Genomic DNA, 25,030 nt, shown 5'->3' on the forward strand with positions numbered 1-25,030 from the left:
AATGTTCAGGTTAGATGTTATATGAGAATCAGAAGCATATAATGATGCAGCTAACTGTTACATACTAAACCAGAGACCAAAGATGTACATAAATTAAGGAGCTACGCCAGCTTTTGCAAAGTGATTTGAAGAACTTTGATTCCTTTGTTACCAGTAAATAGATACTTATTGTGTAACACATATATGAGTTTACTTTTATTACTATTAAAAGTAGTATACCATGAAAGTCTCAAGGGTGAGTCTACTTTGGCATATTATGCCATTAATAATAAGGATAAAACGGTGGGTTCAAGTCCCAACGCACCACGAAAGTAAGACATCGGGTTTGAGTCCTGATGCAACATGATAATAAGAATTGGGTTTGAGTCCCAACGCATTATGGCCTATCATACCTTTACACAGGTAAGGCATTGGGTTTGAGTCCCAGTGCACCATATTGATGATATAATGATGACTAAAGAAAAATAATATATTTTTCATGAAAATGCATAAAGTTTGTCCCACTTGATTTGCTCCATTCTTGAAGTGAATGTGATAGCGATGCATAATAAGTCTAAATAAAGACAAGTGGTTGACTAATGAACGTGGCCGTGCCAAAGACTAAAATAATATAGTCATCATTATGGTAAATGTAAAAAAGAGAACAATAAGGGTTCTCAGAATAATCCTTCAAAGGTGAAGGAATTGTGTATCAATATAGTCTGTAAATATGAGGCACGCTCAGACAATATAGTCCATTTTTGAAAGAATGCGACTTGTGACAAGCATTGCAAATGCAGACTCATTCTTGAAAGTGAATGTGAAAATATACATGTGATATAAATTATGCATAAGAATGTGCTTATACATGGTTGTATAAATACCACAACTCACCTCTAAGGGAGGTTTGAGAGAAATAAAGTTAATAAATATTACAATGTGGTTACATGAATATGTCATTGGTCGCGTACATGTGGTACGCCAAAAATATATTGTCATGCTTTATAAAAAGTTGTTAAAGGCAAACTAAAGTAAGAAATGATTTCGCTTATGATGATTTTGACCATGACAATTATTATGATATGATTTTCTCCGTGAAGGAGACATTCACCATATGGATGGTGAGAAAAAAGTCTTGTAGTACAAAATCAATTAAGAGCTCCGAAAGGGCTATTTTTTACTTCCGATAAATAAAATTATTCATGACATTGATATTGTAGTAAGTCTCAAACGAAACTTTTGAGTTTTAAGTATAATAGCCAAAGTGGTTGGCATTTGAGAATATAAATGAAAGGAAGATTGAATATCTTCATATTACTATATTCATACTGAGTAAATATGAAAGGTTACCCGATTTTTCTTCTATTTGTACTACACGAGTATAAGCATGATGATGGAATCACATGCCACAAGTAAACTAGAGGTTTACAGAAATAAATATTAGTTGGCATGACCGGTTGGCCATACCGGTTCAATTATGATGCGAAAAAATTGATTGAGAATTCGCATTGGCATATATTGAAGAAATAGAAGATTTTTCAAGAATTCTCTTGTGCTGCTTATTCTCATGATATACCAGCTAAGGTTGGGATTGAATCTCTTGATTTTTCGAACGAATAAAAGGTGATATGTTTATGGGCCCAGTCACCTGCCATGTGAACTATTTACTATTATATGATTTTAATAGATGCATCTATTGTATGGTCACATGTGCGTTTGTTATCAACTTGCACTTTGGTTTTTGCAAGGTTGTTTGCTCAAATTATTAGAGCACAATTCCAGAATATATATTATGATAATTTATCTTCATAATGCTAGTTTAAATCCAAGTTGATTTAGCAGAAATTGTATGCCTCCAATTATAGCTAAACCATTGGTTATGAGAACAAAACTCCCAAAATAGAAATTTGGTATGAGGTGTATTATTTAATGTACAACAACACTTGTACGCATCTAGCCAACAAGTTATGATACATTCTCCCCATCACAATTGGTTCGGGGTCAGGAACCAAATATTTTCATCTAGAAATATGGATGTACTATATGATTTAATTGTGCCACCACAATGCACAAAGATTGGTCCCCAAAGAAGGTTGGGGATATGTGTTGGTGATCCCAACATTAGGGGGAGAAAATGAGCAGCTGAAAAAAGTAATACATGGAATGAATTATTATGAGTATACTTAGATCCTCGTACAAGAAAATATGAACTTGAAGTTCAAGTGATAATTCATTTGCAAAATATTTTCAGGCACATTGCTGACCCAAACTAAATGTCACATTTCAGCTACTAATGCTCCAAATAATAAAGTCCATGATGGACATAGTCTATGGAACGCATAAAGCGTAATAGACTAATCGGTTCCAAAGATAAAACTCCTTGAAGAAGGAGAGGAGCAAATGTCCAAGATGGTCATAATAAGGAGGCAAGTGCTATATAAGAGCACCATGACATAACACTTGATAAGACCTCATAGGAGAGGCTCAGGTACCTGAAAATAATGAGATCTTGATAAGTTATGTCTTTATTGACTGATGATGGAACCGATGTAAAATGATCGTCGACGATGTTGTTAATATAATGTAGCGCTCAATATTATTAATATTGATGAGGATCTTGAGCTCAAATTTGTCATGGAATTTGGACAGATAAATGATTGGCCAAATGAAAAATATGCAATGAAAATTGACTTCATCTGAAAAATATGAAGTTGGACGAATAGTCCCAACAGCTGAAAGTATAAAGGCTATATGGAGATATTGAAATATGATTAGTATTATATTGCAAAAGGAATCTTTGATATAGATTTGTTTATTCTAACAAATATTGTCAAGGTTTTGTTGTTTATGCAAATGCAGGCATTTATTGAAGTCCGTTCTTCAAACAATCTATTTGTATGTGATGAACTGTCATATTATCATTTCACAAGATGTGTGACTTTTCTTTGAAGAGAAGATTCCAATAATAGTGAAGACGCTCATGTTTGCTTATCTCAATTGAAAGAAGAATATATTGAAGGAGACAGAATAAATCATATATTTCATCAAAGTTCTTTGTCAGACACGATCTTCAACAGAATGATGAAACAAATGTTCAAGAAATCCGTTCAAGTGATAATTTGGCGGAATAATTCACCAAGGCATTGCCGATATCAATATTAGAGAAGTTGTTAGACAAGCTTGGAATTCATCGTCTCCGAGAAATAAAGTGATATTTTCATTAGGGGAGGCAAATATGTGTTGTACTCTTTTTCCCTTAGCTAAGGTTTTATCCCACAGGATTTTCCTGGCAAGATTTTTAACGAGGCAGCAAATAAAGCATATTACAGATATGTGTACTCTTTTTCCTTCACTGGGATTTTTTTCCCATAGGGTTTTTTCCTAGTAAGGTTTTAACGAGGCACATTATCTTTGGACATCCAAGGGGGAGTGTTATGAAATACTTGATTATGGTGGATGTCCATAACTCCTAAGGGAGTAACACCCACTACTCTTCTCCATTAACCTCCCACTACTTCTTACCATTATGGATGTAACTCCCACACATCCATGATCTTCCCCCAAGTTCTCAATAGTTAATATCATGTTTATGGAGTCCCTTTGTATTGCCTATATCATCCTATAAATAGAGGGTTTGGGCATCACATTGTACACACTTGGAATACATAGAAGAAATAAGAAAGTTCAATCTTCTCTCTACTTCTTTTGTCTATTTTATTGTTTCTATATTATTACTTTGAGCTTAGTTTCTTAAGAGAAGGAAGTTAATAGAATAAAACAAATGAATCTTTTTAAATGAACATGTAAATAAACTTTAATAGGATGAAAATCATTTACATCCCAAACCTTGCTTTAAAAATTAAACTCTTCCCTCAACTTTGAACAATAGACATTCTCCCCCTTATTTTCAATTGAAAATTTAAAATACTTATTTTATCCTTTAAATTATCACCATTTTGTCTCTTTTTTTAATATCATGATAGTTTTCTCTTTTCTAAAAATATATCTTCTGGAAAAAAAAACCTATCTAATAACTAAATCTTTTCCAAAATGAATAAGTAAAAAATAGTAGTAATCAAGCATGTAATTTAATGATGTTAATAGTGAAAATGATGAGTAGAATAAAAAAGGTGAAATGTAAATGTTTGCTCGTAACAATAATTTATTAATATCAATCAAAATTCAAAATCTATTTACACAATTGAGAATAAGAAATTAGAACCTTAAATATTATAAAATTCCACCCACTTTAATATATGACAAATATATGTGTATATAAGAAATATTAAATATTATATGTCACACGATTCGGAGTACGAGGGTCAAACAATCAATCTGAATGTGAATTCGGGTAAAAAAAAATTTAAGTTTTTGAAACAGAATTCATATATTTAAAAACTATATAAAATTATTATGAATCATAATAACTAATAATTTTAAAATTAAAAGGCATACGAAAAAATTATAATAACAACTTTATTAGAAACCACTTCAAATGCAAAAAAGACGCTATCTATCTCATGCTCTCAGCTCACATTAGCTAAACATGTGCTGGTGCGTCCGCCATGGGAAGGGGGCGAGGCAGAGGAAGAGGAAGACCCAAAAAAGTACCCAAAACACCGATTACAACATATGGAAGCTCAGTAAGTACCAATTCAAAAGCTGGAAAGGCAATTCAAGTGCAAGCGCATGAATTGAAAATGCCAGAGCAACAAGGGATAATGATGACTAGAATTGATGTGACTAATCCTTCGACTAGCTCGGAGGTAAAAAGGAAATTGAATCTTAGTGTACCAGTACCAATTGACCAAAGTGAGGCGAGTGCTAATCCTAGGGTTGATGAAAAATCCAATGGAGTAACTGAAGGGGAACTGAGCAAAGGGACTAATGCAGACCAAATTGGTGCTACTATAGGAACTAATGAGAAGGAGACTCTGGATAAGAACCCTAAGGAGATGAATCATGCAGATCGAAAGACAGAGCCAAAAGCATGGACCAAATTGTTTCAGCAGAATCGTGTAACTACTCATGGAATGGATCTCAAGTATGTCCCACCTCAGATTGTAGATGGTCAAACTGTGGTAAAGCTAGATTTACAAGATGTAGAGGAAGCACAAGAGAGATGGAGTGCTGCATTGATAGCCTACATTGTTGGAGATAACCCTGGGTATAATGCTATGAGGCGATATATTGCTCAACATTGGCTTGATGTTGCTGAGTCATATTTGTTCCTTCATGATGATGGATATTATGTGATAACATTTCAAACTCTAATAGATATGCATCGAGTGTTCTATGCTGGACCTCACACTATCAGAAATAGAACAATAATTCTCAAGCCATGATCTCCAGATTTTGATTTAAGTAAAGAGTTCCTAACTGATATACCTTTGTGGGTGATTTTTCCTAAATTACCAATGAGCTGCTGGGGTAGTGAAGCTTTGAGCAAAATTGCTAGTGCAATTGGAAAACCCCTATTTGCTAATGAGTGCACCACTAAGCAAACACGAATATCCTATGCAAGAATGTTGATTGAAGTGAATGTTACAAAAGCTATGCCTACTGAGATTACTGTGATGGATCCTAGAGGCAGGGTATTTCAGCAGGATTTGATGTATGAGTGGAAGCCAATATACTGTGACAAATGCCAGGTCATTGGTCATGTGTGTTCTAAGCAATAAGGGCCAAGAGAACATAAGGAAGAGCAGCCAAAGAGAAGAAGAGAAGCCAAAAAAGTAACATATGAATGGAGGACTAAAGGTCATGTACGTCCTGCAGCAGGAAATACAGGAAATGTGCAGCAATATGGTGTCAATGGGACAACTGAGAACCAAACTAGACTTGTTCAAGAGAAATCTCAACCCTGCTCAACAATGGAGACAAGGCAGACCAACTACAATCAACTTGAAGAAGGTACAGGGAACACTGTGACAGATGCAATAGACAAAGGCAAGAAGCAAATGTTAGATTTGAGTCTTAAAAATTTTCCTATGTTAACACCTATTACTAGTAGAAATGGATTCAAAAATGTAATAGCAGGTACCAATGGGAGTTCTACCTTACCTCATGATAGGGGTCGGGAATTAAAATCAATCAATGAAGTGGTTACTATGGAATGTCAGGGGTATTAATAAGTGGTATAAGAGGAAGGAGCTGAGAAACTACTTGATGATCAAAAACATTAAGTTTGCAGGTATCATTGAAACTAGAGTCAAAGAACACAAAGCTAAAGGAGTTAGCCACCATATTACCTGGCTAGGAGATACTAAATAATTACAATGCTGCAGTAAATGAAAGAATATGGGTGATATGGGATTCAAACTACTACTCAGTCAAATTAATCAAGGCAGAAGCACAAGTTATTCATTGTTCTGTTAGAGATATCAGGAAGGATCAAGAATGTGTAGTGTTAGTAGTCTATGGGTTTAATACAGTTGAAAGAAGGAAGCAGCTATGGGAAAGCTTAATAGAGATAGGGAAAATAACCTCCACACCATGGGTGATTGGAGGAGATTTTAATGCTGTCCTACAGTTACAAGATAGGATGCATGGAAATTCAATTACCATGGCTGAAACTCAAGACTTCAGCAAATGTATACAAGACTTAAGACTTAGTGAGCTGGCTTGGGAGGTGATTATTATACATGGTCTAATAAGCAAGATGGGAGTGACAGGATATGAAGTAGAATTGACAGGATTTTTGGCAACTATGAATGGATGATGCAATGGGGGCATATCACTATAGTATATGAGATGCCTTTCATTTCTGATCATGCTCCTATGAGCTTAACCTTAACTGTTAACCAAGGAAGTAGGAAGACTCCATTCAAATTCTTCAATGTTTGGACAGAACATGAGAGATTCCTAACTGATATTCAGCAAGTATGGCCAAAAGAGTCCACAGGAAGAGTATGCAGGATGTTTGGTTGAAACTCAAAGCATTAAGACTAGTACTGAGAAAGCTTAATGTTGAGGAGTTCAAGTTCATTAGATAGAAGATTAAGAAATCCATAATTGAACTTGAAAGGGTTCAAAGAACATTACTACAAATTGCTCTGATGAGCTATTGTTGGAGGAGAAGAGGCTGGTCCAAAATTTGGAAAAAAGGGATATGATTGAAGAAGGAGCTTTGAAACAAAAAGCTAGAGCAAAGTGGATAAAGTTAGGAGATTCCAATATAAAATACTTCTCAGCTGTCATGAAAGAAAGGAGCCAAAGAAATCAAATACTAGAGCTTAATTCTATTAATGGTAGCAGACTAACTGACCCAGAAAACATCAAAAGGGAGATAGTAGAATTTTATAAGTCACTGATGGGAACTGCTGCTCAATCACTTCCTGCTATAGATAAAAGGGTGATGCACAAGGGATCAAAACTTAATCAGCAGGAAAGAATTGATCTATGTAAGGATGTGACTCTAAAAGAAATTTATGAGGGACTATGCTCTATTGGAGATGATAAGGCACCTGGTGTCGATGGATACAATGCATGTTTTTTTTCAAAAAGCTTTGCCAATTATCAAAGATGAAATTACTGAAGCTGTACTGAAATTCTTTGCTACTGGGAAATTATTCAGAGCTATAAACTGTACAGCCATTACCTTGGTTTCTAAGGTGAATAAGCCTAAAAGTGTGAAGGAGTTCAGGCCAATTGCATGTTGCACTGTGGTATACAAAATGATATCCAAGATTCTGGCATCAAGGATGCAAGGTATAATCAGTACAATCATCAATGAAGCTCAGGGTTTATACCTGGGAGAAAGATTGCAGATAACATAATTCTGGCACATGAGTTGGTGAAGGCCTACTCTAGGAAGAAAATTTCTCCTCAATATATGATAAAGATAGATTTGCAGAAAGCCTATGATTCTGTTGAATGGCCATATATGAAACAAGTTATGGAAGAATGCCAACAACGCCATTCAATGCTACTAAGGGATTGAGACAGGGTGATCCTATGTCACCTTTTTTGTTTGCCATAGCGATGGAGTACTTGAGTAGAAACCTGGCTAACCTTAAGATGGTGAAAGAGTTCAAGTATCATCCTAGATGTGCCAAATTCGAGATCACTCATCTAAGTTTTGTTGATGACTTACTGCTATTTGCAAGAGGAGATTTAAAATCAATTCAAGCAATGCAACAGAAATTTTATCAGTTCACTCAAGTTTCTGGGCTTCAAGCTGATCTCAACAAGAGTGAAGCATATTTTGGAGGGGTTTCTACAGAAGATAGACAACAAATCCTACAGTATTTGGGCCTTTCAGCTGGAGAATTACCTTTCAAATATTTAGGTGTGCCTTTGTCTACTAAGAAACGAAGTATCCTTCAGTGGCAGTCTCTTATTGATAAAATGACTGCAAAAATTACTTCTTGGACTGCAAAGACCTTGTCTTATGCTAGGAGAGTACATTTAGTCCAAAGTGTGTTGTTTGGTATACAAGCTTTCTGGGCGCAATTATTTATATTTCCAACAAAGGGGATCAAGGTTGGAGGGACTATGCAGATTATATATATGGCCGGGAGCTAATGAAATTACAAAGAAGGCATTGATGGCATGGGACAAAGTATGTCCACCTAAAGCTGGGGGGTGGTCTCAATATCACCAATCTGAAGCTATGGAACAAAGCAGTCATTGCTAAGGTTTGATGGGACTTAGCACACAAACAAGACAAGTTGTGGATTCGATGGATTCATACATATTATATTAAAAACCAGCAGATTAACACAATGCCAATACCACAGCAATCCTGCTGATGGTGAGGAAAGTGATAGAGGCAAACGAGACACCGTCAACTTGACAATTTGAACATCATCACAAAAGAATCTTGATCAGACAAATATACCTACATTTGCTTGGAGATTACAACTGGGTGGAATGGAAAAGCTTGATGTTTAATAATGCAATAAGACCAAAAGCAATATTTACAATGTGGCTTATGATGCATGGAAGATTTATGACTTGTGATAGATTGAGCAAATGGAGAATTCATGTTCATACTCAATGTGTGATGTGCAGAAGGCAAGTGGAGATAAGAGATCATTTATTCATGCTATGTGAATACACTAAGCAAATATGGAGTAAATTTTGCAACTGGATGCAAATACAGTACCTGGGAGTTGCAGATTGGCAACAATTCACACAGTGGGCAATCCATCGTGCTAAAGGAAAATCACAACGAGCGCAGATATTCAAAGTTGTCTACGTGAAACCGCTCATCAAGTTTGGATTGAGAGGAACAGGCGAATATTTGAGCAAAAGAATAGAGTATGGGAGCAGATTGCGAAGAAAATAGCTTATGTTATAAGTGTTCCAGTAACTCCTAGGAACAAGTCTTTTTTACATAGCTTATGGTTCTAGGAAGTAGAGTATGATATGTCTAGAGATTGATAGCAAGGTGTGTTAGCTTTGCTATGGTTTTATAATTGATACTTGGTGATTAATAAAATAAGTTAGTTACAAAAAAAAATCATATTAATACCACTATCACTAGTAATACCACCAAAATCACCGGATATATCTACCACTACTCCTACTAATACCAATTTAGATATGGCTAAAAATATACCTACTTTCAAGGAAAAACTCCTAGAAATGGAATATGAAAATCACAGTGCTACATCCCCTACCCCGGAACTACCTCAAACCTATGACTAGGGGCGACAAACAAGTGGGTCGGCTCAGATATAGGCGGGTCAAAAAGGTAAATGCAAAAACGGATAAATTATTCGATCCGACAAATATTTAATCGGATAAAAAATGGGTTAACCGACTGATAAATGGATATGCATATTATCCATGGCTTCTTCAATATGATCACTTTTGGGAGAATTTTAGTCTCCCAAACTTGAGAAACTCCCGATTTGAGGCTTTACAATTATTTACAAAGTGCCTTACGTATTTATTCATGTAGAGGTTAAATTCTGCAAAATTCATCTTCTTCTTCTTTTCATCAGTTACAATTTTTTTTATATAATACAATTCTCAGTTTTTTAATTAATTTATCTATTGTGGATCACATCCATAATTATTCTTCTAATTAATTTATTTTCTGCCAATCACATCCATAATTTATTTCGGTATTTTAGTTCTACGCTCTCAAAATAATCAAACTTTTAGTATTCACTATTTGAAAGCAATTTTATATTTACTCATAAGAAGTAATATTTTAAATTACGCTATTAATGAAGCTTATTTTATTAACTTTTAGAGAAGTAAACTGTGTAGTTTACTAATGTTTTTTGAAAATATTATGATCTTTTAATCATTTGAAGGATAAGACGTTAAAGTTGATTTTTTTCTTATCGTAACAACACTATTGCATTTGTTTATATTTATAAAAAGATACTAAGATATTTCATTTTTGTGAGTTAAATTATTTTTAATTTTCTTAAGTTTTTAATGTACTTTATATATTTTTTGTCGATATTATACTATTTTATTAATTTTAAATTAAAAATATAAAGATCCATGTGGCTTACACCCCATGCCTTAAGGCTTACGCATCGTCCCACGTTAAGTAAAATACCCCGCTTTTAAAAATACTGATTTATTTGTTCTCATTCCTTAACATACAATAAGATTAGAGTCTTGAGAATACGTTTTAAATTTTTACTTGCAGTTCGTACATAGTTATTTTTTTCCTTCAAATTGTTGTGCTACAATAATATATAAAACTAAAAATTATTATATGTATAATACCAGACAACTGTATTAGTTAAATAAAATTGGAAACGCCACACACTCTTTGTGAAATTTTGGCTGGTAATTGTCAAATTTAACTAAAAAGACCACAGAAGATAGATTCTTTAGATTGCATGCACAGTTGAAAATTCCAATAATTATTTTCTTTACCTTTTCTTACCTCTCTTTTCCATATTTGGTGTTCATTTGTACCTATAAAGTTCACAACACCTTAATCTTAACATCAAAAGCCCCATAGATACAGTTTGACTATTGAACTTCCTGTGATATTCATTAATCATGAAGAAGTTCTCGAGCATAGCTGCTTTTATATTTGCCCTCTTCATTGTTCTCGGTAAGTTGCATACTATTCTATTTTATCTCTTTAATAGAATTCTTATGGATATCATAAAATTTTGGATCCGCCTCTGTCCCCACCCTTAGGAGGAAGTTTATTTTTGCCTTTGACCTGCAACGAAGCTTCAACCCAGGGGTACTTTTAAACTATAATCAAAAGTTAAGGGGTAAATTTGAATATTTTTTATGGAGTCCACCAATTTCACGTTGTTCAATAATTTGGAATATTACAATGGAAAATTTGGATGTGGATGCTATTTTATTCTTTTGTATATAGAGACTGACATTGACTCAAATACAGGCACTAAGACAAGAGGACAACACCTTGGATCACGAGTATGTCCATTTCTACTTGCAGTTGCCAAACCTTGTGATCCAACAAACTGCAACCACCAATGTTTTCAACAATTAGGAGGAAAGCCTGCGCCTGGTAGTATTAAAGGACCACTTCTTGGAGGAAATTGCTTAGCTGAAAATTGTTATTGCTCCTTTTGCTGTGACCTTGGCTGCAATTAGATCTCTCCCATCTTGAATTCTCATTCTAGCTATTTCTTGATGGATACAATCCTTTTTTGTTATTCTCTACTATCCAAAAACTACTGTTACATGCTGGAAAATGCGGAACGTGTGCATTTAGATGTTTTACATGAGACGAGGGAATCATAAAGAAGATGTAAAAAGGCTAAAATCATAAAGAAGCAAACTTCATTAGAAACGAAATCAAATTTCACTAAGAAAACAGTAGTCCATCCACACTTCATAGCATTGACATCGATAAGAGGTCACTGAACATTAGATGTAATAAAGCTCAAACATTAACGATCACTAAAGAGAAACATCTGATGGCAAAAAAAGCTTAAAATCCACCCCTCAACCTCAGCACAAGATGGAGCGTAGACTCCTTCTGGATATTGTAGTCTGCCAGTGTCCTACCATCCTCCAACTGTTTTCCAGCAAAGATGAGCCTCTGCTGGTCGGGCGGAATACCTTCCTTATCCCGTATCTTCGCCTTCACATTGTCAATCGTGTCTGAGCTCTCAACTTCTAATGTGATGGTTTTTCCCGTTAAGGTTTTAACAAAGATTTGCATTCCACCACGAAGGCGAAGGACTAGGTGGAGTGTCGACTCCTTTTGAATGTTATAATCAGCTAGAGTTCTTCCATCTTCTAATTGTTTCCCTGCAAAAATCAATCTTTGCTGGTCTGGTGGGATACCCTCCTTATACTGTATCTTGGCCTTCACATTATCAATGGTATCGGAACTCTCCACCTCCAACGTGATCGTCTTCCCCGTCAGTCTTCACAAAGATCTGCATGCCACCCCTCAACCTGAGAACAAGGTGAAGGGTGGATTCCTTCTGGATGTTATAATCAGCCAGAGTTCGTCCATCTTCTAATTGCTTCCCAGCAAAAATCAGCCTCTGCTGATCCGGTGGGATACCCTCCTTGTCTTGAATTTTAGCCTTAACATTGTCTATCGTGTCCGAGCTCTCAACTTCCAACGTGATTGTTTTTCCAGTTAAGGTCTTAACAAAAATTTGCATTCCACCACGAAGGCGAAGGACTAGGTGGAGCGTTGACTCCTTTTGAATATTATAATCTGCCAGAGTGCGCCCATCTTCCAATTGCTTCCCAGCAAAAATCAGCCTTTGTTGGTCCGGTGGAATACCTTCCTTATCTTGAATTTTCGCCTTAACGTTATCAATAGTGTCCGAGCTCTCAACTTCCAATGTGATTGTTTTTCCAGTCAATGTCTTAACAAATATTTGCATTCCACCACGTAGACGAAGAACAAGGTGGAGAGTTGACTCCTTTTGAATGTTATAATCAGCGAGAGTCCGTCCATCCTCAAGTTGTTTTCCTGCAAAGATCAAACGTTGTTGATCTGGTGGAATACCTTCTTTGTCCTGGATTTTCGCTTTAACATTGTCGATCATGTCTGAACTCTCAACTTCGAGAGTTATAGTCTTGCCAGTAAGAGTCTTTACAAAGATCTGCATCTGTATATCAATCAAACAAAACTACTATATAAGATCCGTTGAAGCATCTCAACTGCTAAACATACTTCTACAGAAATTTCACCCTTTTATTCGTTCATCAGTGCCCAACTAGCAAGAGATAATACCGATATCCCTAGAACAAAATCTATCTTATTGCATACGCTAATAAAAATCTCTTGATCCTATAATACAATGAAAGATCTTGAATTAAATTTTATGCAGATTAGGTTAATTTTCAGAATGAATTATTCAAATTTCAGTTTTTCCAGGGATTTTTGATAAACTTAAACCATTAGAAAAAAGTCAATACAACAGACCACAAATAAAAGTCACTCTAAATCTCTTGATCCTATAATACGATGAAAGATCTTAATTCAAATTTTATGCAGATTAGGTTAAGTTTCAGAATGAATTCTTCAAATTTCAATTTTTCCAGGGCTTAATAATAAAACCATATGAAAAGGAATTAATACAACAGACCACAAATAAAATTACTCTAAAGGCTTTTCTTTTCCCCTTTTATCCCTACTAATCAATTATTCGACGGAATCAAAAACCCTAAAAATTTCCAATCCAGATATAAACAAAGAACGGAATCATCAAAAAACCACAATACTAAAAGATATTGGACAAGCCGAGTGAACAGAAGTAAAATCATCAAAAAGAAACTGGAGGAAAAGAAAAATAATACCTTCAAAATGGATTTGCTTGATTCAGAGGACTATGTACCGATATAATAAAGCTAGTTTATGATTTGTGAAGAAAAGAGGGCAACAGCGCAAGGTATTTATAGATATGGAAATCAATAATGGCGACAAATTAGGAGAACTATACCGCGAAGAAATCAAATAAGGAAAAACCACACGGCAAGTTGTTCTTTTCCCCCTCTTTTGACAACACAAAAGAAGGTTCTGGAATGGTAGAGAAAAATTGGGTTTGTTTTGTTATGACAAATTTAAAATTTAAAATTTTGGGATTCTCTTTTATTTATGTATTTTTATCTTCAAATTAATTGTTCTACGAGATTTTTGGTTGCTGCCAGTAGGGATCTATGGTCTCTGTTGGTCTTTGTCTTCCGGAAACAATCTCTTACTCATTCGAGTAGGGTAATATTTGCGTACATTCTATCCTCCCCACACCCCACTTTGTAGAATTTTACTGAGTTATTATTATTGGTGTTCAATTAAATCAAAAAAAAAAAATTGGATCGCAAAATTTAAACAAAGTGGCTTGAATAATTGATTTTCTTATTTGATTTGGTTTGATATTAAATTTGAAAACAAGATAGTATTTGGTTGATTAATTTAAACAAAAAAGAATTAAACCAATGGAAAAAGTATATGTCCCTATTGTTTACCCTAAAATAACAACAACAACTACCCAGTAAAATTTCACAAAGTGAGGTCTGGGGAGGGTAATGTGTACGCAGACCTTACCCCTACCGCGATAGGGCAGAGAGGCTATTTCCGATAGACCCTCGGCTCAGAAAGACGGAAATAAAAAACAAGAAAAGACAATTCATTAGTAGCTCCAGTAGAAACCGTAATAGTAACAGAAGCATAACAACCAAAAGATGAATGACATGCAATAACAGTAACCAGAATCTAAGGCCCGGGGCTAAGATAAACAGCAAGGATAGTGTGGATTCAACATAAACTGCAAGCCATCTAAGATCAATCCTAATCCAACCCCGCCTCACCCCCGGTATGAAGTAAAGAAAGCTCTACTACCCCCTAACCTACAATCATAATGCTTGACCTCCAGACCTTCTTATCAAGGGTCATGTCCTCGAAAATCTGCAGTCGTACCATATCCTGCCTGATCACCTCTCCCCAATACTTCTTAGGCCTCCCTCTACCTCTTCTCGTACCCACCATGGCCAACCGCTCACACCTCCTCACCGGGGCATCAAGGCTTCTCCTCTACACGTGCCCGAACCATCTGAGCCTCGCTTCCCGCATCTTGTCATCCACATGGGCCACACCCACCTTCTTCGAATATCTTCATTCCTAATCGTGTCTATCCTAGTGTGCCCGCATATCCACCTCAGCATCTGCATCTCTGCTCCCTTCATCCTCTAGATATGGGAGTTCTTAACCGGCCAACACTCTGCCCCATACAACATGGCCGGTCTAACCACAGCTCTATAAAACTTACCTTTGAGTATCGGTGGCACTTTCTTGTCACACAAGACTCCAGATGCAAGCCTCCATTTCATCCAGCCCGCCCTTATACGGTGAGTGACGTCCTCGTCGATTTCTTCGTCCCCCTGAATCATCGACCCAAGGTACTTGAAGCTATCTCTCTTGGGGATGACCTGTGATCCAAGCCTCACGTCCCTGCCTACTTCCCTCGACTCAACGCTAAACTTGCACTCCAGGTACTTTGTCTTAGATTTGCTCAATTTGAAACCCTTAGACTCGAGAGTCTGTCTCCATACCTCCAATCTCTCGTTAACACCGACCCTCGTCTCATCAATTAGAACTAATCATCGGCAAATAACATACACCATGGCACATCCCCTTGAATATGGTGTGTCAATGCATCCATCACCAAGGCAAATAAGAACGGGCTAAGCGCAGAGCCTTGGTGTAATCCCATAACAACCGGGAAATGCTCCGAGTCGCCTCCCACAGTCATAACCTTAGTCTTAGCTCCATCATACATGTCCTTGATCGCTCTTATGTAGGCTACCGGCATGCCTTTCGCCTCAAGACATCTCCAGAGCACCTCCCTAGGAACCTTGTCATACGCTTTCTCCAAGTCAATAAACACCATGTGCAGATCCTTCTTCTTATCCCTGTATTATTCCACCAACCTCCTAATAAGGTGGATAGCTTCCGTAGTGGAGCGGCCCCGCATGAACCCAAACTGATTGTCGGATATAGACGTCGTCTTCCTCACCCTCACCTCCACCACCCTCTCCCAGACTTTCATGGTATGACTAAGTAACTTGATACCCCTATAATTGTTACAGCACTGGATATCACCTTTGTTCTTGTACAACGGTACCACTGTACTCGACCTCCATTCCTCCGGCATCCTCTTCGTCCTAAAAATTACATTGAACAACCCAGTCAGCCACTCCAATCCTGCTCTACCCACACACTTCCAAAACTCAACCGGAGTTTCATCTGGCTCGGTCGCTCTACCCCTACTCATCTTACGCAAAGCCCCCACGACCTTCTCGACCTTAATGCGCTTGCAATACCTAAAATCTCAGAGACTCTCCGAATGCCCCAAGTCCCCTAGCGCTATATCCCGGTCCCCCTCCTCATTTAGAAGACCATAGAAGTATGTCTGCCATCTCTGCTTAATCTGGGACTCTCCCATCAATACTCTACCATCCTCGTCTTTGATGCACCTTACTTGGTCCAGATCCCGAGCCTTCCTCTCCCTCGCTTTAGCCAGCCGAAACAACTTCCTGTCCCCACCTTTCTCCCCCAATTCCTCATATAGACGACTAAATGCTGCATTCTTAGCCTCCGTGACCGCCAGCTTTGCCTCCTTCCTAGCCACTTTGTACCTCTCTCTATTTGCTCTCCTCTCCTCCTCGCTTGTGCTCCCTGCCAACTTCGCGTACGCTACCTTCTTCGCCTCCACTTTACCTTGGACTATGTCATTCCACCACCAGTCGTCTTGGTGCCTGCCAGAAAAACCATTTGATATACCTAGCACCTCTCTCGCCGCCTCCCTCACATAGTTCGCCGTCGTTGACCACATAGTGCTCGCGTCTCCACTACTCTTCCAAGCTCTCATAGCGGATAACCTCCCCTCCAACTCCTGGGCTTTATCCTTGGTTAAAGCTCCCCATCTAATCCTCGGTTGGCCACGAGCATATCTCTTCTTCCTCTTCATCATAATGCCGATGTCCATCACTAAGAGCCTATGCTGAGTCGCGAGGGTCTCTCCCGAGATAACCTTGCAATCCTTGCACAACCCTCTATCATACCTTATGAGGAGAAGGTAATCAATTTGAGTCTTCACCGCCGAACTTTGGAAAGTAACTAGATGCTCCTTCCTCTTCGGAAAATCGAGTTCGCAATCATCAACTCGAAAGCCTTAGCGAAGTCTAACAGCGAAGTACCTCCTCCGTTCCTATCCCCAAGGCCAAAACCACCATGCATCTTGCCATAACTACCAGCAGCCCACCCAATCTGGCCATTAAAATCCCCTCCAATAAATAACCTTTCAGTAGGTGGAATACTACGCACAATCTCGTTCAAGCCCTCCCAAAAGCGCCTCTTAACCTCCTCATCCAAGCCCGCTTGCGGCGCGTAAGCGCTAACTACATTGAGGGTGCACTCACCAATCACCAACTTAATAAACATTAGCCTATCATTCACTCGCCTAACCTCAATCACAGACTCTCTAAGATCCCTATCCACCAAGATACCCACTCCATTCTTACCCCTCACGACTCCAGAGTACCACAACTTATACCCGTCCGCATTCCTCGCCTTCGACCCTGCCCACCTAGTCTCCTGGACACAAGCTATATTAACCTTTCTCTTCTGGAGAATCTTTGCCAACTCAATAGACTTACCCGTCAGCGTACCTATGTTCCATGACCCGATCCTCAATCTACAAGCTCCCTCTTTCCCCTTACCCTCATTTCCTCTCGTCCCAACCACTGGCCCCCTTCCCACCCCCTTCTCACCCTCGGCACCCCTCGAGGACATGATCTTACTCTACCATCCTAGACCACAGCCACTACACCTACGACAAACTCCGAAAAACACTAACACAGACCCAAACTAGAAAATAACCGGTTGCAACTACAAGTATTCTAATAATATACTTAAAGTGATGCTAACTAAATAGCCACAATTTAACTAACATAAAGAAAGAGACAAGAAAGCGGGAGGTACCAACTCCTGATGGAAAGAACCTGGAAATATGACTTGATGCACCCGAGGTCACGGAAATCTGTCGTGCGTCCTTCCAACTCCTGCCAACCTTTGCACACACTAGTCGGTGATGCTCCGCTCTACTCGCCCGTATGCCTCGCGCTTGCCTGGGCAGCCGCAACAATTCCCGTTAGAACCTGGGTGTTTTGGAACCCGACGTCCAGTCCTTGTGACTGCCAAATGGCCTGCTCTGCTACGCTTGCCCGTGTACCTCCCACACGTTGCCAAACAGCCACCAAAAGTGCTACCTGAAACACACACAACAAACCACGGGACCAAGAAAAAGAGAGGAGTGCGGTGACGGTCCCGATCTTGCCCAATCTCTATCCTGCTCGGTCTCGATCGATCTCGATCTCGATCCCGATCGGTCTCTGAGTCACGAGCTTGGCAATCTAACTTTGCATCATGGTCCAATATAACACGAGGTTGAATCTTGCCCTATCATATTCCAATCTCGATTAGTCATTCGAAAGGGCAAGCCCGATTTTTACCGTATACGAATAGCCCCCTCGTTTCTCGGAGAGAAGATGGCGAGAAATGATATGAACTTTTCCAATCTCGTCTCGATGGGCCATGATGTAAGCGACGAGCCCGACTATGACGTTAGCATCAAGTGGATACTGAAACGTCTCATAGGTTCGGTTATCAAGGCACTAAATACCTGTCAGTTGTTGGTCGGCCACTACTAGTCCCTCATACCTGCTTCTCTTCAAAATCTCTTTGCTTTGCTACCCTCATACTCAATCTCTTGAACCTTAAGCAAATTGTATCCTACTTCTTCTTCCTTTTATAACAGCGAAAACTTCAAGACCGTACCGCAAAAAGAGACCGCCTCTTCGTCGTGGCCTGCCGGCGATGGAGCTGCGGCTCACTATCCCCTGGAGGATTTCATTCCGGGAGGGTGCCCTACTGTTGCCGAAATTCAAGATTGAGAAGACCTCCTCGGTATCAAGTCGATGTGAACCGGTCTCGAGGTATATATGTAACGACCCGACCAGTCATTTTGAGCTCTAGCATGCCGTTCAGCAGTTTGAAGCCATGAGCAGCTTCAATTCAGGCATTATGACTTGTACGCGTGGTCGGAATTGAATTCGAGGAATTCGGAGTTGATTTGGAAAGAGAATTCTTATTTCGAAAGCTTTAAGTTGAGAGAATTGAATAGGATCGAATTTCAGAGTAAACGACCTCGAAATTGGGATCTGAAGGTTCCGGTAGGTTCGTATGATGATTTCAGACTTGGGCATATGCCCGGATCGGGTTTTGGATGGCCCGGGAGCGTTTTGGCTCCTATTGTGGAAGTTAGCATTTTGGAGGAGATTTCATAAGTTTGGGTTGAAGTACATTTCAGTGTTATCAATGGGATTCCGAGTCTGGGACTAGCTCCGTATGGTGATTCTAGAGTTGGGGGCGCGATCGGAAGTGAATTCGGAGGTCCGTGGGTCATTTTGGAGTCATTTGGCTAAAGATAGAAATTTGAAGGTTTTTGAGAAGTTTGACCGGAGGGGGGACTTTTTGATATCGGGGTCGGAATCCGATTCCTAAAGTTGGAGTAGGGCCGTAATGTCGAATATGACTTGTGTGCAAAATTTGAAGTCAATCGGACGTGATTTGATAGGTTTAAACATCGAAAGTAGAAGTTTGAAATTCTAAAGTTCATAAAGCTTGGATTGGAGGTCGATTCGTGGTTTTAGCGTTGTTTGATATTATTTGAGGCCTTGAGAAAGTCCGTAATGTGTTTTGGGACTGGTTGGTATGATTGGACGGGGTCCCGGGGGCCTCGGGTGTGTTTCGGGGTGGTTTCAGATCGAAATTGGATAAAAAGCTGCTACTGATTGGTGGTATCTGGTTTCCTTCTACGCGAATGGGAAGGGAGTCTCGCATTCGCGAAGAGGAAAGTGGGAGGCTGCTGGATTTGGCCTTCGCAAACGCGTAGTGGAAGTCGCGAACGCGAAGGGGTGGGCTGAGTTGTCTACGCGAACGCGAATGGGCGATCGCGAACGCGTAGAAAAAAATAGGGGAGCTAGGCCTAAGGTCATTGGCCTACGCGAACGCGAGGCCTCGTACGCGAACGCGTAAGGTCTGGGAAGCTGACCTTCACGAACGCAAGCACCTCGCCGTGAACGCGATGAAGAAATTTGGGGCTGAAGCAGGTTGTGCTTCGCGAACACGAGGGCATTTCCGCGTTCGCGAAGAAGGGCGAACCTGGGCTGGGCAGAATGTTTAATAAAACGGGGTTTGAGTTCATTTCACCATTATTCACTCGGCTTGGGCGATTTTAGGAGCTTTTGAAGAGGGGGCTTCGTCAGATATCATGAGGTAAGTGATTTTTTGTAGTTATGGGTTAAATACATGGTTTATACACGAATTTCAGCATGGAAATTAGTGGAAAACTTGGGGTTGAGGGAAAAACCTAGAATATTGATATTCTTGGAATTTGACCACGATTTTGGGTATGAAATTGAGAATAGATTATATATTTGAGTTCGTGGAGTTATGGGTAAGCTTAATCTTCGAAAATTTTCGGAATCCGGTCACGTGGACCCGAGGGCATTTTTGTCAACTTTTTGATCGGGGTTAGGAATTGTTATAAATTGGATTGTAATGTGTAATTGAGCACATATTAATGGATTTGCATGATTATTGTCTAGTTTGGAGCGTTGTGCATCAATTTGAGTCTTCGAAAGGGCGTGGAAGGCCGGTTATGGATCTTTGGGGCGAGGTGAGTCTCCTTTCTAACCTTGTAAGAGGGAATTGTCCCCATAGGTGAAATAAATGGTTATGTGCTCCTATTTGTGGGGGCTACGTATGCACGAGGTGACGAGAGTCCGTGCGTAGCTACTAATATGTGTAACTCCGGGTAGTCTAGGACCCAAAAGCATGCTATTCTTGGAATATTTGTGATCTTATTGACAGTTGAATTTCTTAAATCTTATCGAATTGGTAAATGAATTTCTAAGAGGATTAAACTTTATTTTCTTAAATCATTTAAAAGAGAATTGGCCTTTATTTGGATAAATGTTCCCCGATAAATTCTTAATTTGCTGTTTGAGCATGTATTTCTATGTGTACATGCATCGCATGTATGGTACGCGAGCAGGGTGATTGTTTATTTAAATTTGACCGCGTCACTTGTATGATTCACGAGCGGGGTAATAGATGCATCTATGGTTCGTGCCAATCGACACTCGGCAGTGCACATTTTTCATTTATATTGGATCGGGTCGTACGACCTCGGCATGAGTTGCGCATGTTTGAATCGCTTGTCTTGAGATTTATTGATATTGCCATCTGCTCTCCCCGACTTGATATAATTGTAAATTAATGGATTATGAATCCGGAGGCTTTAAATAAAAAGAAACTTTTACTTGTTTAGTAATTCATTTGAATCTACTGTTGTCCTTAATAAATCCGTGTGTCATCGCTTTAGTGATATTATTATTTGACAATTAGTAAGTGTCGAAGTTGCCATCTCGTCTCTACTTCTTCGAGATTAGGCGGGATACTTACTGAGTACACGTTGTTTTCGTACTCATGCTACACTTGCTGTGCATTTTGTTGCACAGGTACAGGTATTTCTATTGGCCCATTGGGCGTAGCAGCACGGGCGACCCGGAGACTAGGTGAGCTGTATTTCCTCGAGGCGACCCGCAGCTAGTATAGTCTCTCTCTCAGAATTGTATTTACTTTCTGTCCAATTGTGTTCCGGACAGCTATTGTACTTTATTCAAATTCTTAGAAATTGCTCATGCACTTGTGACACCGGGTTCTGGGATGGTTACGAAGTATTTTGTATTAATTGCTTATCATTTAATTTTAATTGAAGCGATTATCTTTTATTTGGTAAATTTGGAGGAAAATCATAAATTTCAAGAGTATTAAAACGAGAATTTAATTAAGTATTTTGGTTGGCTTGCCTGACAGTGGTGTCCGGCGCCATCACGACCCTTAGTGGATTTTGGGTCGTGACAATATATGTACAACTACCAACGACCACTTTGACAAGGTTAAAGAGGAATGCAACTGGGTCGGAAAGCATGTGGTGGTACCATCTCCTGAGGAGTCGATCTCTACCCACGTGGAGGGTTTCCTAAGTGTTTACACTTACCCCTCACGATGGGCCCCTTAGACTCTGTCTTCGTCGCCTTTTGCAAGAGGTACGACGTGACCCTCGGTCAAATCCATCCTTTCTTCTGGAGAATAGTGATTCTCCTCCGATTCTTTGTAAGCAAGATCGAGGGATGTCTTTTCACCCTCGATCACCTTATGTGTCTTTACATTCCCTGACTCTATCAAGGAGGGTTAATCAAGCTTGCTCACCGGGCCAGCAAGGCCCCGTTCTCGAGCATAGACGACGCGCACTGAGGTTGGATGGGCCGATTTGTTCGAATAAGGACTTCGGGCCTGATCCCTGCCATAGATATGCCATTTCCTGAGAAATGGAACATGAACCGTGAGTATCACTTTGTTTTGAATGTTTAATTTTGCCATTTTACTTTATATCTTCTTTCTTCATCAATATTTTTTTGTGATGCAGCTGTGGCCCAGATGTCGGATGTAGTTCCCGAGCTCAAGCGTGCTTGGATGGAGTTGTCGAAGGGTCGATGGGAGGCCCGCAATCATGGTAAGTCTCTTTCTTAGAACAGTTTGCGCTCGGGTTTCTTCTCGAGCTTACTCATCTTTTTTCCTTTGTAGGCCTCGGAAAAGACATAGCAATGAGGCCTTCATCTGCCGACGAAGAAGTCCTTCCCCCACCACTTGCTCCGAAGCAGGACAAGGAGAAGAAAAGAAAAGGGGCTTTGAATCCCCCTGGCCCGAAAAAGAAAAGACCTGCAAGGAGGTTTCATAAGCCCAGGAAGGATACTGGTGCTATGCTTTCGGACTCTATCCGCCGATTAAGGGATGAGCCCGAAGAAGAAGAGGAGGATAATAGTTCCTAATTTTTTCATTCTCTATTATTCTGTCCCTAATTTTTTCTCCAATGTGCGTATGCAGTCCTGTTCTTCCTAGTGGTTGTACACGACTTTCTTCATAATGGCTCTTTTTTCCTTTTATTTAATGGTTTTTTTATCCGATGTTTTATGGGTTTGCTATAAACTTTTACCGTGACTTATGATGGGTGCAAACTTCTGTGGTAGTAAGTTCCTTGATGCTAAAGAGCTATTGGGAAGTTATGTGTCATATTTAACTATAATTGTTGCCAATTTGGTAATTATTAAACATAACAAAATAAGTTTCAAAGAGAAGACATAAACCTAAATTCTGGGCTTTAGACTACAGACTTTGTGATATTATTTGGTAAAAATAGTACGGTCTAGTCAGTTTTTGGACTGATCATTCAAAAATAGCCAGCGTTTACCAAGTGAATGAAAAATAGCCACTATTTTGCTGCAACAGAGACCGGTCCAGCATAATATACTGGAGTTCGGTGCACCTGTGTATGAACTTCCAGCATATTATGCTGGAACTCCAACACACGGAAAGTTCCAGCATAATATACTGAAGATTCGAGCACTTGTGTATGAACTTCCAGCATATTATACTGGACCGGTATATTTTGCTGGAACTCCAGTATATTATGCTGGAGTTCTAGTGTACTTATGCTGGAACTCCATCATATTATGCTGAAGTTCCAACATACTTATCCTGGAACTCCAGTATAATATGTTGGAGTTCAAGTATACTTATGCTGGAACTCCAGCATAATATATTGGCGTATTTTCGAGTTTTGAACATTGTTTTCGCTCAGATTTATCTTTACATGAAAAGTGGCTAGATTTCGATTCCTTTTGAAAATGGGCTATTTTTGAACGACCACTTGTAAATCTGACTATTTTTTGAATTTCTCCCTATTATTTGTAAAGTGTGGCTAAATTTAACTGTTGACATATTTAGCACAAGATAACCATTGAAATTCTTTAAAACATATGCATCCAACAAAATTGTTTTAAAGTGTTTTTTCCTTATCTTTTAAGTCAGATTTAGAGTGTTTTTTCGCTGGGGCTTCGGAATGGCGAAATGGATATTGTTCTAGCTGGGAATATAGATCTATTCTTCTGCTATACATTATTAGGAGATTAAGAAAGTAGAGATCAAGCTTAAGTTCTCTGGCTTGTTATATTCTATCTTATTCTTGTTTGGTGCTTATTATGCCATTGACACTTTACTTAATAGCTTTCAATTTAATGACGGGTAATATCAAAATTTATATACTGTAAATCATGGTTATTTGATCATGACATTACTGATAGAAATAAGGGGTCTGCCAAATTGTATAAAGAATCAGTTCTCACAGTGAACAACAGTAAATAAGGAATGCACAATATTTACGTGGAAACTCCCAGCTCACGGGATTAAAAACCACGACCTACCCTAGTAGGATTTCAACTTCACTAACTGAGCAAACTTCAGATTACAACCTATTACAATCTAGGAATTAAACTCTTAATCTCTCACCTCTTACAATATCTCTATTTGTAAGCTCTGTGTAATAACTCTATTACAAAGCTTTACATTTGACTAACTCTAGTGTGTATATATATATATATATATATACTAGTCTCTCGGCACGTGCGTTGCACGTGTATACCAAGTCATATAATACTTGGTTTAGTAAAATATTCTTTTTGGTAAAATAATAATAAAAAATATTAATATCAAATTACAATTTAAAGATGTGTTCCTAAGCAAACAATAAGATCACTTCCCTCTGAGCAATTAATCTAAAAAGGAAACCAATAGAAAATGTACATTAACGCTGACTTATTAAGCTACAAAAGAAACTATTAGAAAATATATACTGTCACGACCCTAACCCCGAACCCGGTCGTGATGGCGCCTCTCGTGAAGATAAGGCCAGCCAATAAACAATTTCTCAGTTTTAAACAGTTAAATAGCATAATAATAATCTAAGCATAATTAAATAACACGAAATAGCAAAAAAACCAGCCCGACACAGCCCAAACCGGGGTGTCACAAGTCATGAGCAACTAGAATCCTGATACAAGTCTACTAAGCACAGTATCTGATACAACTGTTTGAAGGAACAAAGAAAATAATAAGATAAGGGAGGCATGGGGGCTGCGAACGCCAACAGCTACCTCGTAG

The 25,030-nt window shown here is 38.8% G+C and overlaps 2 protein-coding genes and 2 pseudogenes across 3 annotated transcripts; 1 reads left to right on the forward strand and 3 right to left on the reverse strand.

Moving 5' to 3' along the window:
* On the forward strand, nt 6,733-7,757 carry LOC109238165. The gene is made up of 3 exons (XM_019404601.1): nt 6,733-6,888; nt 7,007-7,382; nt 7,486-7,757. Exons 1-3 carry the CDS (start codon nt 6,733-6,735, stop codon nt 7,755-7,757), a joined length of 804 nt encoding a protein of 267 aa, XP_019260146.1.
* On the reverse strand, nt 11,708-13,967 carry LOC109230048 (annotated as a pseudogene). Its single transcript, XR_002068609.1, has 2 exons — nt 13,708-13,967; nt 11,708-13,016 (listed from the first exon to the last, which is right to left on the reverse strand). The product of XR_002068609.1 is annotated as a polyubiquitin-like (transcript).
* LOC109238175 lies at nt 14,777-16,892 on the reverse strand (annotated as a pseudogene).
* LOC109238183 (craniofacial development protein 2-like) lies at nt 17,024-17,698 on the reverse strand. The gene has a single exon (XM_019404616.1). It carries the CDS (start codon nt 17,696-17,698, stop codon nt 17,024-17,026), a length of 675 nt encoding a protein of 224 aa, XP_019260161.1.

The sequence above is a fragment of the Nicotiana attenuata genome, chromosome 1 (assembly GCF_001879085.1).
Source record: "Nicotiana attenuata strain UT chromosome 1, NIATTr2, whole genome shotgun sequence".
Lineage (NCBI taxonomy): Eukaryota > Viridiplantae > Streptophyta > Magnoliopsida > Solanales > Solanaceae > Nicotiana > Nicotiana attenuata.

What these genes read in the sequence shown, in the direction of transcription:
- LOC109238183 (XM_019404616.1), bottom strand. Translation starts at nt 17,698, where the DNA reads ATGTCCTCGAGGGGTGCCGAGGGTGAGAAGGGGGTGGGAAGGGGGCCA.
- LOC109238165 (XM_019404601.1), top strand. Translation starts at nt 6,733, where the DNA reads ATGCCTTTCATTTCTGATCATGCTCCTATGAGCTTAACCTTAACTGTT. An exon ending in CAAAAGAGTCCACAGGAAGA is followed by an intron (nt 6,889 to 7,006) that starts GTATGCAGGATG and finishes TGAACTTGAAAG; the next exon opens with GGTTCAAAGAACATTACTAC. An exon ending in GCAGGAAAGAATTGATCTAT is followed by an intron (nt 7,383 to 7,485) that starts GTAAGGATGTGA and finishes TTTTTCAAAAAG; the next exon opens with CTTTGCCAATTATCAAAGAT.